The sequence below is a fragment of the Carcharodon carcharias genome, chromosome 19 (genome assembly GCF_017639515.1).
Source record: "Carcharodon carcharias isolate sCarCar2 chromosome 19, sCarCar2.pri, whole genome shotgun sequence".
In the NCBI taxonomy this organism is placed as follows: domain Eukaryota; kingdom Metazoa; phylum Chordata; class Chondrichthyes; order Lamniformes; family Lamnidae; genus Carcharodon; species Carcharodon carcharias.
The window spans coordinates 38,352,002-38,365,910 of NC_054485.1; the positions used below are offsets into that span (position 1 = coordinate 38,352,002).

The following is a 13,909-nucleotide window of genomic DNA, read 5'->3' on the forward strand; positions in this document are numbered from 1 at the left end:
AAACTCACAGCAATGTGGTTGACTCTTAATTGCCTTCTGAAATGGCCTAGCAAGCTACACAGTTCAAGCGCAATTAGGATGGGCAACTAATGCTGGCCACATCCCATTAAAGAATAAAGAAAAAAAATTACAATTCCAGGACCAACTCTTACATCAAAAGGGGCCACTAGCTCCTTCCAGTGGCCTTGTGGGCAAATGCAGTGCTGAACCATGGTCAACCACTTTGGATTCCCACACAGTACTGGTTTCTCAGCCAGCACAGAAGGTCACAGATTACAGGACAGCAATTGGATATTACACTTGGCTTCAGTACCCTGGGTTAGGCAGTAGGAAAATAAAATCTGGTCGGGTTTCTGACAGCAATCCATTGATTCTTACTGGATTGTGTGCATGTATAAATATTAGATGAGGACAGGATCAGGCTTGGCTATGGTGGCTATGCTGTCTCCAATTATCCAGCTCACACAATAAGAATGGCTTCACTTGAGTTTGGCACTGGAGTTTGCCTGACACCAGTGGAACCCACACCCCAGAATTAAGACAGTCCCGTTAGAAGAGGCAGCAGAAAGATGGTGAGAAAAATGAAACAAAATTCTGTAAGTTGAAATGAGTGTCACTAATGCCATCACAAATCATACTTTAACACATTAAACAAGCAATTTACTGATTCTGCACTCCTGGGAAGGAAGTGTAAGTCACAGGAATGAATACGATAAAGTAATATTAATTTGTTGGCCAGCGCTCCCTTTGAGTGTTGATTTGGTGAATTTACCTAATGGTATCTCAAGAAAAAGCATCTGGCATACAAATATGATTGTTTACAAACGCAAGATAAGCCAAAATATTGTACTGTGCTGTTAGTAAATGACATAATCTTTTGGAAATGGCATTAATTACCTGTTCACTATCATCAAGAAGAAATGATGCTGAATAATTTCTATGTGCTCAAGACATTTTCATATGACACAGAAGTTGACTTTAAAATGAAAATGCTAATCAAGGTTTTTATGCAGCAAGTTATTCTGATCTAGAGTGCACTGCTTGACATGGTGGTGGAAGCAGATCAAAAAGTAACTTTCAAAGGGAGTTACATATATACTTGAAGTGAAAAAGATATATGGTTATGAAGAAAGAACAGGCGAGCAGGATCAATTGGATAGCTCTTTCAGAGAGCCAACATAGACACAATGGGCCGAATGACCTTCTGATCTGTATGATTCTATGATCTGAGTAACAAATGAATGGGCATGTCTTGTTGAGTTGAGGTGATGGACTTACCGTTTATTATCTTCAACCTGCACTCCAATAGAATGGAACTCTCGAAGGCCTTTGCTATCTGTGTCAGAATCAGTCATAGTCTCTGAACTATCCACCTGATACATTAAAAGACAATGAAATCTTGTTATCACTTCTGCATCACACTAAACTCGTCAAGAACAAGGAACAGCTTTATCAGCCATGACTAAACTGAGCAAATTGATTTAGGAAACAATGGATTATACAGTGAGATGTCACAGATTGCATTCACATATATGACAAAGATAAAGCGCTTTTATTTTGGGATTTTTATTTTATTCCTTTTCCTTGGCGCATAATACACACAGAATTAAAATTAAGGTTAGCTTAAAGGGGAAAAAAAACACAGGTATTTCGATAGGTATCGTGTCCAGAACCATACAACTGTCTGATACAAATGTAGATGTCCAGGAGACATACATGTACAAACCTGAGAATCTATACCTGCTTGCTTGTGGCGCATTAAGTTAAAAATGCCATTACTAATCTGTGTTAATTTGATTCTTCTAGCAGCAGTCAGGTAGGCCAAGATAGCATATTTCGCAGGTAGATGGCCCAGCCATTCGATTTGAAACACTTTTGTGTATATTTTAAGGTACATATTTGATTGACAAATCTGACTGAATTTGGGAGGTACACTTGTACATTTCCTTTGTTCTGCTATATCTTAAAAGAGATTTTATGGTGTATTCATAGCTGATTTCCTCAACCATTCTAAAGCCATCTTAGAAAGGGGCAGACGAGGGACACCTTGGGCGGTCAGCAGCAAACCACCAAGTAAGCAATAAACAGCTAAGCTTTAGACCCAGATTATAGTGAAGATAACAAGAAAAGCAACAGCAACTTAGCGTGTTTAATGTAATGAAACATTGCACTTCACAGGATCATTATAGAAATAAGTATGACAGTGAGCCATAAAGTCAGATGACCAAAAATTTGGTTAAAGCGGTAGGTTTTAAGGAGTGTCCTAAAGGAAGAAAGCAAGACAGAGGGATGGAGAGGTATAGGGTTAAAGAAATTGCACAACTGAAGACACGGCTAACAATGGTGGAACAATAATAATTGGGAACGCACAAAGAACCCAGAATTAGAGAAACACTGATATCTCAGAAGACTGTGTGGCTGGAGAACATTGCAGAAATAGGGAGGGGCAAGGCTATGAGGGATTTTAAAATAGCGATAAGAATTTTAAGTCAACATGTTGCTTGACAGGGAGCCATGTAAGTCAGTGAGCAAAGGGGTGACACACAATGGGGCTTGCTGCAAGTTAAGACACAAGCAGCTGAGTTTGGATGACTTCAAGTTTACAGAGGGTAGAATGTGGCAGATCAGCCAGGAGTGAGTTGGAATAGTCGAGTCTAGAGGTAACAAAGGCATGGCTGAGGGTTTCAGCAACGGATGAGCTAAAATGGGGGAGGTTGGGTGATGTTACGGTGGTGGAAACAGGTGGCCTTAGTGATAGCACAAATATGAGGTTGGAAGCTCATCTCAGGAAGAAATGCAACACCAGAGTTGCGAACAGACTGGATTAATCTCAAACAGTTGCCAGGGAAAGGGATGGAGTCAATAGCTAGGGAACAGAGTTTGGAGTGGGAACCAAAAACAATGATTATAGTCTTCTCTATATTTTATTGGAGGAAATTTCTTCTCATTCAGTACTGGGTGTCGGATAAGTAGTCTAATAATTTAGTAACAGTGGAGCAGTTGAGAGAGGTGGTGGTGAGGTAGGGCTGGGTGTCATCAGCATACATGCGAAAACTAACACTACCTTCGGATGATGTCACCGAGGGGCAACATCGAGGTGGCACAGGAAAACCATTTTTGTTATTATTGATATTCTGAGGAACAATAGTAAGTTCTGTATTATTGTAATTCTACTTCTTGTAGCCAATATATTCATTTACTTATGCATGGTTTGGCACTTTCTAACCAAATCTACATTCTAACAGCATTTACCCATCCACCTTTACTTAGGAAATCACATTGTGACACAAGATATATACAGTATGCCTAAATATAGAGGTAAAAGTTGCAGTTTTCTGCTGAACGGTGTCAGGAGTGCATATTGGAAAACTCTGCACTCCCGGGCCATGATTTTGCTGCTCTTTAAAAGGATAGAAAGTGGTAGGTTGGGCGTGCTCGATTGGTGATACTGAGCAATTTGCTTTGAATCACACTGGATATCTTTTTAAGGAGGAGAAAAACCAAGAAAACTTTCAACAGTACAGATACACCCTTGATGATGTTGCAATGACTACACTGATGTCACAACATTCATTATGATATCATGAAGCAACTAAATTACCTTCAGTGTTTCAACATATTTAGAGAGATGGTCTTTTAAAGGAATCTCACCATCAGTATTCCCCTTATAATGGCATTGTTTTGGCAGAAGTGTGATAGCAGTCAGAACCACTGTACGACAGTTTCATGTTGTTATGTCAAGTAACTGATATGATGACATTTTGTGATGTAATCATATGTTTCAATGCGACTTGTGTCATCATGTGAGGACAAATTTAGAAAACAGATTTCCTAAAACTATTTGAAGTATATTTTAAAAGATGAGGTCTCACCAATGTTGTTTCTTTGATTGGCATTAACACTGGCAAGGGAGTAAAACCTGCCATCTTTAAAATCAAGTGTCTGACATTACTAGTCCATAACGTAACATGCAGAAATTTTAGTGGAACCACTCTGGCATGCCATACTCCTAAGTGATGTCTGTCAAGTAACTGGTAGGGAAAAGTAGCAGTCAGTCATAATGATGAGGCTCTGCAATGCTGGTATATGAAGTAGTGGAGAGACTGGAACACATTAGAGGGAGGGGGGTGGTCTGCTAACAGGCAAAGAAAGAACTGAGTTGGTCAAAATATCATTGAAAACATCAGCACTGTCTCCTCTACTTGGAGGATCTGGCAGGATGGACAAGAAAGTGAATAGTTCAAAGGAAAACACAAAGGTAAGGCATGATTATAACTGTAAAGTCAAATGATAAATATGACCTGTCCAATCCCACATGCCCAATGAGGAAGTTGTACTCAAAGGAGTGTAAGCCAGGGGATAGGGCTGCAACATTGTCGCTCCAATTCTCTGGAAGCAAGTGATCATTGTATGCAAATTACACATGCTGGAAATAACACATGATGAGAGAAATTTCCACGTGCCCAATTACTATGTGTTAATTTCCAAAGCTTTTAATTTTAAAGGCAATACTAGTATACAGTAGAGGGGCCAGCATGGCAACAGAAAGGCCCTTCAAACTGAAGCTTTCAAAATAATGACCTGGAGAAGTTTCCTGCCCTTTCCCACATTTTAATCATGCTGTCTTATCACAGGACAATAATTGGGAAATTGCATATTTATTTTTCAAAACTGCATACATTAACATTTTGTCATGGAACCAAATCAAAGGGAAACTTTAGAATGGTGAGCATGTGAAATGTCACTCAGTGGTCCCTGAGCCCAAAAATGGGGAATTTGAATTCATATGACACATATGATCTTTAATTTATGATGTGCAGGTGTAAACTCAGCTCCCTTGCAGTCAAGATCTGTAGCCCTTGACGTAGCCCATCAGGGATGAGTTAACAGAGACACTAAAATTATTAGAAAAGGGAAAAGTGCCAGACGACTGATGGACATGTATCTATTGTTATTCCAATATGTAAAAATAGTTATAGAACAATAGACTAGTTAGCTTAACTTTGATGATAGGAAAGATAATGAAATATTTACTGAAAGGTGTTGCAAATAACCTAGATACTGAAAGTATGATAATCAGGGGTCAGCACAGGTTTCAAAAGGGAAGTTCGTGCTTGGCCAACCTTATTGAATTGTATAACAAAGCAACAAAAAGAGCAAACAAAGCCAATATAGTGGATGCAATGTATTTGGATCTTCAAAAGACCATCAAAAAGGAATCACTTAGTAGACACATTACTAAGGTCAAAGTATGTCAGAACAGTGAACAGATAATATCATGGATAGCAGTTTGGCTACAAAACAGAAAGCAGGGGCAAAAAGCTTGGGGAGAATTTTCTACTCATCGGGCAAGCGGTTCAGGATCGCCCATGATTGGCTGCATGCCACCGTCTTGCATGGGTGAGCCAATTAAGGCCTGCCCAACGTGACGCGCATCCGGAAGTGCTCAGCGCTACCTGTGCGGGCAGGGGGAGGAGGGAGAGTCGGGGCTTGTGCTCTTTTGCGCATGTGCACGAAAGAGTGCAGAAATCTCCATAAGGCAGCTCCGTGCCTCAGGGACATTAATTTAAGAATAAAACATTGCAAAAAAAAAGAAAAAAAAAATTATTCAGACACATCCCCTCATGTGACAGTGTCACATGAGCTGGGACTCGTTTATATGTATTTTAATAAAAATTTTATTTAATAAACCTTCATGAATCCTCATCCTGCCTGTGGATGAGGTTTCATGAGAAATGTGAAGGCCGCCTGGGCTCTTCGTCTGCCTTAAGGTTGGTCGGGCAGCCCAGACAATCAGCTCAATTAGGTAATTAATGGCCTTAGCAGGCCTTTGACAGTTCAGCGGGTACGCAGCCGACTCTAGTGCACACCCGCTGAACGGAAGATCGGAATGATGTGCAGTGACGTCAGGATGCATGCGTGTCATTTTACGCATTGGAAGATTCTGGTACTGGTGAAGGTGAGAAATGGCATTCCACAGGGATTGGTGCTGTGATACTGTTCACAATTTACATTCATGATTGCGACTTATCAATTGGAAGTACAATTTCAAAATTTGAACCTGATACCAAATTGGAAGATGTAATTAATAAAACAAATCATCCAACACTTTATAAGAAGGCATTAATAACTTGTCATTCACTAATTAATAGCAATATAGCTGTGTGGTGTTGCATCTTGATAGGAAGAATAAGGAGATCCCATGCTGCTTTTATAATATAAATCTAAATGGGATGGAAGAACAAAGGGATACAGGTACAAAAATCACTAGAAGTAGCAGCACAGGTTAATAAGACCATAAAGAAGCTAACCAAGGACTAGGGTTTATTTCTAGAGGGATAGAATTAAAACAGAAAAGTTATGCTATAAAACCTTGGTTATAATACACTTGTACAGCTTTTGTCTCCATATATTATTAGGGTAAAAAGGCCTTGGAGAAGCTGCAAACAAATTCACACAGAAGATACTGGAACTGAAAGGAAAGGATGAAGAGGCTGGGACTTGTTTCCCTAGAAAAGGGAAGACAGAGGGGTGACTTGATAAAAGTCTTAAAGATAATGAAAGGGCTTGATTGTGTAGCTGTATAGAAAATGTCTTTATATGTAGGGGCATCTAAAATTAGAAGTTATAAATATAACTTAGTTACCAATAAATCGAGACACAGATGGAAGGTCAATGACCTGAAACACTAACTACGATCATACAAATTGGGAGCAGCAATAGCTCCTCGAGCCTGCTCAGCCATTCAATAAGATCATGGCTCTGACTGTGGCCTCAGTGTTGCTTTCTAGCCTATCGCTTGATAGCCTTTGATTGTCAGTCAAGAATCTATCTACCTCTGCCTTAAAAATATTCAATGACCCTGCCTCTACTGCAGTCTGGGGGAGAGAGTTCCACGAGCTCTCCGTCTTAAATAGGAGAACCCATATTTTTAAACTGTGTCCCCTAGTTCTAGTCTCTGCCACAAAGGAAAATCTCCTTTCAACATCCATTCTGTTAAGTCCTCTCAGAATCTTATATGTTTCAGTAAGATCACCTCTCAATCTTCTGAACACCAATGGATACAGACCCAACCTATCCAACCTTTCCCCTCATCCCAGGAACCAGTGCAGCTTTTTAAATTCATTCTTGGGGTGTGGGTGTTGCTGGCTAGGCCAGCATTTAATGCCCTTCCCTAATTGCCCTTGAGAAGGTGGTGGTGGGCTGCCTTTTTGAACCGGAGGTACACCCACAACACATGGACTTAGAACAGGTCTCTGAACTTCTTCTAATGTAATAATATCCTTTCTTAAATAAGGAGACCAAAACTGTACACAGTACTCCAGATGTGGTCTCACCAATGCCCTGTACAAATGTAGCAAAACATCCTTACTTTTATAGTCCATTCCCCTTTCAACAAATGACAACATTCCATTTGCCTTCCTAATCACTTGTCGTACATGCATACTAACGTTTTGTGATTCATGTGCCAGGACATCCAGATCCCTTTATACCTCAGGGTCCTGCAATCTCTCTCCATTTAGATAATATACTACTTTTCCATTTTTCCTGCCAAAGTGGGCAAGTTAACATTTTCCCACATCATACTCCATCTGCCAAATTTCTGCCCACACACTTAACCTATCTATGTCCTTTTGCACTTATGTCCTCTTTACATCTTACTTTCCTGCCCATCTTTGTATCGTTAGCAAATTTAACAACTATACATTCGGTCTCTTCATCCAAATCATTGATATGGATTGTATATCAGGCCTCAGCACTGATCCTTGCAGCACTCCCCTGCAAACATCACCCAAAAATGACGCATCTATGCCTACTCTCTGTTTCCTGTTAACTCTGTTTCTCTCTCCAGCTATCTGACCTGCTGAGAATTTTCAGCATTTTCTGTTTTTAATTCAGGAGATACTGACAGGATTAGATGAACAGGGATGGAAGGAGGCGCATGTGGAGCATTATTTTGTTGGCATAGACAGCCTCTGTGTAGTAGAATCAATGATTTTTAAAATAATAATGTTCAAAAGGAAGATAATTGAAGGAGGATTTTGAAAGAAAGGAATGAGATAGCAAGGTGGAGGAGTTTTGAGAATTCAAAATTTGATACTAAGACAGCTGAAAACTCTGACACTCAAAAGATGATGAGCAGACAGTGAGATGTGCAAATGAGGCCAGAGTCGGAAGAGCATAAAGTGCACCTTAGCACACAGTGCTGGAAGAGACTGGTGATATGGTGTGAGCGGTGAGGTGGTGGAGATTTGTAATGAGACAAAAGTTTTGAATTTAAGACATTAGGAGACAGGGTGCCAAAGAAGGTTTGTGGGATGGAATGATCCAAGTCTGGGATGTAGCGCGAGATATGATTGAGATTTCTAGACAAGTTGCAGTTTAAGAAGGGTAGTCAGGAAACTCATGACCTAAGTGCTGGAGAAGCTTGTAGGTGATGAAGATGTGGGTGAGAATTTTGGTGGTAGTGAAGGTGAGGTAAGACCAGAGATGAATGTAAATCTGGGTAAAAATTACTAGTCTCGGATAGGATTTGTGGTTTGAAGTTCAGCTCAGGATCAGTTTTATAATGCATAACATGTTGAGGCCATACTATGCATTAATTTATTTTATTCATTTACGAGATGTGGGTGTCGCTGGCTGGGCCAACATTTAATACCCATCCCTAATTGCCCTTGAGAAGGTGGTGGTGAGCTGCCTTTTTGAACCACTGCAGTCTGTGTGGTGTAGGTACACCCACAGTGCTGTTAGGGAGGGAGATCCAGGATTAATATCTGTATTTCTATATCAGTCCCTGCTTTTATAAGGCACACTTTACACTTTTTATTTTTTGTTGTAGAACAACTGGAATTTGAATCCTGTTCTCTGTTTTGCTCTTTCAGCTGATCTCTTGGGGCTGCTGGGCTCCCTCCATAATACGAAGACCCAGTAAGCAAACACACATGGGATTAAGTACACTTGATTGAAATTGGTGCCTTTAAAACAATGGCACATTCATAGATACACATTTTTGTGGGTGTACAGTGCTGTCAGCTCTCTGAATGACATGGAGTACCACTATTGAGGGAGTGCCAGATGTCTGCCTCAGCTTTAATACAGGCACTAATCCATAGTGAACCTGGCACAGTGCAGCTATATTACCTGACTGTTTTCTGAAATGGTACTGCAGGAGGCACAGTGCCCTGTTCACACTCTCTCCATCTGTCTTTATGCAGGACAAGATTGTGCACAATAAAAGGGAGCAGTCCCAGGCCAGGGGTGGAGTGCCAGACATCAATGCCCTCACTGCCTTCGAAGACTGTGTATTAGAGCTAGCCGGAGAGGACCATTCCTGTGGTGATGGCGAAGTCAGTGCCAAGCATCCAAGTGAGGATCATGCACCAGATCATCCCTCTGACAATTCAACTGAGACTCCACCGTTCTGTGTACCGTGGTAGCTAAACACTAAAAATCTCCGTTTTTTTCTCATAGGCACATCTGCCACATCACTCTCAGGCAACCTTGGCCCTGACTCTGGCACCAACAGCACCTTGAATGAGGACCCTGAGGACAGAACTCTCGAAGGCCCGTCACAGTGCTCACCCACAGCTCCACCAGCGCAGCAACACACACCTCGGCAGGACCTACACGTACAGCAGGCTTGGGTTCATTATCTGGTGAGCACTGCACACAAACTGTTCCACACCAGCTGGAGACAGGGACATCCAAGGTCGCCGGCTCTGGAGGACCGCTGGAGGTAAGGAATCTGCTGAGTCCGAGTCAGATGATGAGCCTCTGGACTCGGCCCTCAATCAATTGGTGGAGCTGCAGTGACAATCAGGAAGGGATGTTTGGTGTACTCCTCAGATTGCAGTGGACGATGGAGGAGTCTGTCCACCTTCAGTCCAAGGTGACCGTGCCATCATGCCAACATACCGAGATCAACTTTGGCAGGATGGCAGCTGCCATGGAGACCCTGAACCAGGATATTGCTCCTGCATTGTTTTGTGGGATGATCTCCATTGTTGATGCCATAGTGTCAATGTGAGAGGGGTGCGAGGCAGCTCGATCTCACTTCAGCTTCCCCTTCTCCTCAAGGAGTCAGCCAGGGACCCTTGGGCACCCATAGGAAGGAGGATCAACAGGTGCAAGCCCTGGGGCCATCCATCCATGTGACTCTGGGCGTGTTCGGCCCATCCGAATCCTCTCTTCTTGTGATTCCAGCAGCTTCAGCAACACAGGCCAAGGAGGGTGTCACTGCCACATAGCAGGATCCTGAAAGCAGGCCGGAGCCCTCCAGGTCTCGGCCCTCCAGAGGACACCCACCACAGTCATCACAGGCAGGGTGCAGCAGTCAGCAGGCTGCCTCCACCTCTGCTGTGCTCTCGGGGAGCACCAAGACGTAGTGGCAGGGTTAGGAAGATTAAGAAGATGTAGTTGCACAGCCTGCACATGGGTGTTAATCGCTTGTACATAAGGTTCACTATTGTAAATAAACTCTCAAGAATGTCACCTTGCCTATGGCTTTTTGTTCTGATGAGCAGTGTTCATGTCACTCAGATGTGAAACCTTGGTCCCTGCACAAGATAAAGGCAGGTTTTTCAGTCCAGGGACATCTTCCCTGTGTTTTGTGCAACCTTCCCAGCAGATTGATGGTGCACCTTCACAGTTACTCTACACGTCAGTCATGCCTGCACCTCGATGGGGCTTGTCATTGCTGCCACAATGTCCTGGGCTGGCGGCACAGAGTTCCTTTGTTCTCTCTGTGCGCTCCCAGCAGCTTTGAGTTACGGCTGGCCCCCCCCCCCATCTCATCAGCATCTGTGTCCGGTAACAGTGTGGTCCTGAAGGGTTCAGCTCATGAAGGATGTCATAGGATCAGGAGAAGTTTAAGTTTCATGGCTGCATCTCCATGACATGACCCTGTTCACAGAGCACAAGCGAACTGCCTTCAGGAGTCAGACATTCACTTAAGCTATGTGAGGATCCATGGAGTGTCCCCATTCCATGTCATCATCCTCTTCCTGCTGCTGTTGCCTCTCCACGACAGGAGCATTATCACAGAGGGTATGTTCACTGCCATCAGCCAGACGGGAGTCAAACATTTACAGATGCAATGTGAGGATCTATGGTGTCTCCTCACTGCATGTTGTTGTCATCCTCCACGAGTCTCGCAGCTATGAGGGCCTCCTGAGCATGCATGCCTCATCTGGCCAGTGAGATGGCCTCATCACCATCATCTCACCTTCGAGGACTTCCTCACCCTCATCCTCGTTGATGTCCTTCTCTCGGAGGAGACGTGCAGCTCCTCCATCTCCTCCTCAGCCAGCTGCTCTCCCCACTGCAGTGCCAGGTTGTAAAGGGTGCAGCAGGTGGCAATGATGCATGATACCCTCTATGGACTGTATTGCAGGGCTTCACCAGACTGGCCCAGGCACCGGAACCTCACTTTCAACATTCTGATGGTTTGCTCCACCAAGGTTGCATTACAGCATCAGCCTTGTTGTATCTTCTCTCTGCTGCAATCTGAGGCTGCCGCACAGGTGTCACCAGCCACGTCCTCTGTGGGTAGCCCTTGGCCCTGCGAAGCCAACTTTGCCGCCTCTGTGGACCCTGGAAAACATGAGGTATCTGAGACTGACTGAGAATGGCGGAATTGTGGCCACTCCGTGGGATTGTGCGCAGACCCCATGATGCATTTGTGGTGGTCGTGCACCAGCTGAACATTCAGCAAGTGGATGCCCTTGTGGTTGACATAGTTGACCATTGGTGCCATGGAGATCTGAGCACCATGTGAGTGCAGTCAATGGCGCCCTACACCTGTGGGAAACCTGAGATCTGGGCAAATCCCAGCGCTCTTACTTCCTGGCTTTCCTGGTTCCAGGTGAAATGCACAAAGCTCTGTGCCTTTGTGAAAATGGCCTCATGGATGCATTTGTGCATGGAGGCTTGTGATATTCCACATAGGTCACCTGCGGATCCCTGACAGGAGCCACTGGCATAAAAACTGAGTGCCGTGGTCACTTTCACAGCCACTGGCAGTGGATACCCTCTACATCCCCATGGTGCCAAATCCTGCAGCAGGTGTCAGATGTGATCGACCAGTTCCCTGGACATGCGCAGTATTCGGCGACACTGGTTCTCGGTCACCTGCAGGAATGACAAGCGCTGTCTATTGACCCTGGGTGTAGCTAGGTGCTGACCAGCGATGGCTCACTGTGGCTCTTCAGCTATGTGCACAGGACTCCCAGCAGCCCCTTCTTCTTGAGGATGCTGCTTCTCCCTCTGTCCAGCCAGGCGCCTCCGTCACTCTCTTCTCCTATGTCTTCACTCTCTGAATGCCACAGGGTATACAGCTAGGTCACCAGGCTCCATGCCTCCTGATGTACTCCTCCTGCAGGATGAAAGGGAGAGACACGTGGGTTAGCATGGGTGTACTAAGAACATTTCTTGGTTAAGTCTGAAGGCTCCTTAACACATCGCAGAGAGTGCTGGCCACAGCTTGGATGGCCAGAGTTTAGTACGCTGCATGGCTGCCCGAAATCCCCACCCACCTTTGCCCCATTCCACCTGACCAGCTTCTCCCATAGCACGCTGTGCTCTCAGTTCAGGCATACGCTGCACTGTTAGCTTTAACCCTGGGGGAGACTGGTCCATTACAAGGGGCTGTGAGCGCCTCCACCAGTGACTGTTTCACGGCCAGCTTTAGCAAGGAGATTGTACCATATGCCCAGTCTTCCAATTTTTCTGCAGTCCACTAAAATGCTCATTAGCTTGCAGTCTGTGCCCTAGGAGTAAAAAGCTCTGGATCATTTGGTGGAACTCTCAAGCCTCTGCATTGCTTGAGTGGGCAGATGAGCTAGAGGCCCAACTTTAAGCATGTCAATGCAGCTGTGTCTGAACTGTTTCAGCTGTGGGGGAACAGTCACTTCAACAAAGTTTCGCTAATGTGTGGCCGCTTCCCTCCCCGCCTCCCCCCTACACGTGCTTGTGCACTACCATCAACAGCAGTGCAGCCCTTGCCCCCCCCTCAGCTCATTCCAACCACAGTACAGTCCTTGCTCTGGCACTGCACTGTCAGCCAGACAGGGAAAAGCGACTTGCCTATGCCCTCGGCTGAATGCGCAGCGCCTCAGCCTTGACGTCCAACAGGCCACCATCATGAGCGCTGCGCAACATTACTGTGCACTCACCTCCGAGTTCCCCTCAAAGTGCAGCTTGGCAGGTACACGCCTTACAAATGCTGTTGTGAAACACGTCGGCGTGTAACCACACTGACATGCCTGGATGATCCAGCGTGTGGGGCTGATTCCAGTGAGCAGGGCTTATAATGGTATGTGGGTGTATTAAATTGAAGTTCCTGACTCTGGTGGTGGGAAAGGCAGTCCATCTTTGATGGGCAGAGCGGACAATCACAAACTGGTTTCACAACAGTTGATTTTTGGCCTTCCTGCCATATTGTCCACTTACGCCTGCCATGACGCCTGACACCAACAGGCATGGAAAATTCCACCAGTTATCTTTTCCTCTTCTTTACTAAGTGGGGGGTGGGGTGGGGGGTGGGGGTGGTGGTGTTAGGGTTGGAGACAGATGGGCTCCCAAGCCCATGCTCATGCTGCTTGAATCAGGAACTGCAAGATGCAGCTCCCCTCCAAACAGAGGTGATGATATTGTCCTGTAACAGGGAGGGAAGACCAGGAGAGTAGGGCATGCATAGTAGTCCAATGCACCTCCTACTTGTCCATTATGGGTGTGTGTTTAGTGCTGACTAGGAGCAGGTCAATAGCCCATCCTTGTAGTTGCAGACTTGTCTGGCTAAACAGACTGAAGAAGAGGAATGTCTTCTCTTTAAATTACATTGAGAAAGTGTTAAGAAAAATAAAATTAACTTCTAATGATGAGATAAAGTTCATGTTTCTGCTAGATGCAT

The 13,909-nt window shown here is 44.5% G+C and overlaps 1 protein-coding gene across 1 annotated transcript in view; it reads right to left on the reverse strand.

Annotated features, from left to right (window-relative positions):
* The window catches only part of LOC121291179 (disks large-associated protein 2-like), a 135,850-nt gene that overhangs the window by 23,443 nt on the left and 98,498 nt on the right, over positions 1–13,909 (reverse strand). Inside the window, exon 11 of the mRNA XM_041212270.1 lies at positions 1,279–1,373. Within this exon, the coding sequence (XP_041068204.1) occupies positions 1,279–1,373 (95 nt within the window). The remainder of the gene's footprint in view (positions 1–1,278; positions 1,374–13,909) is intronic.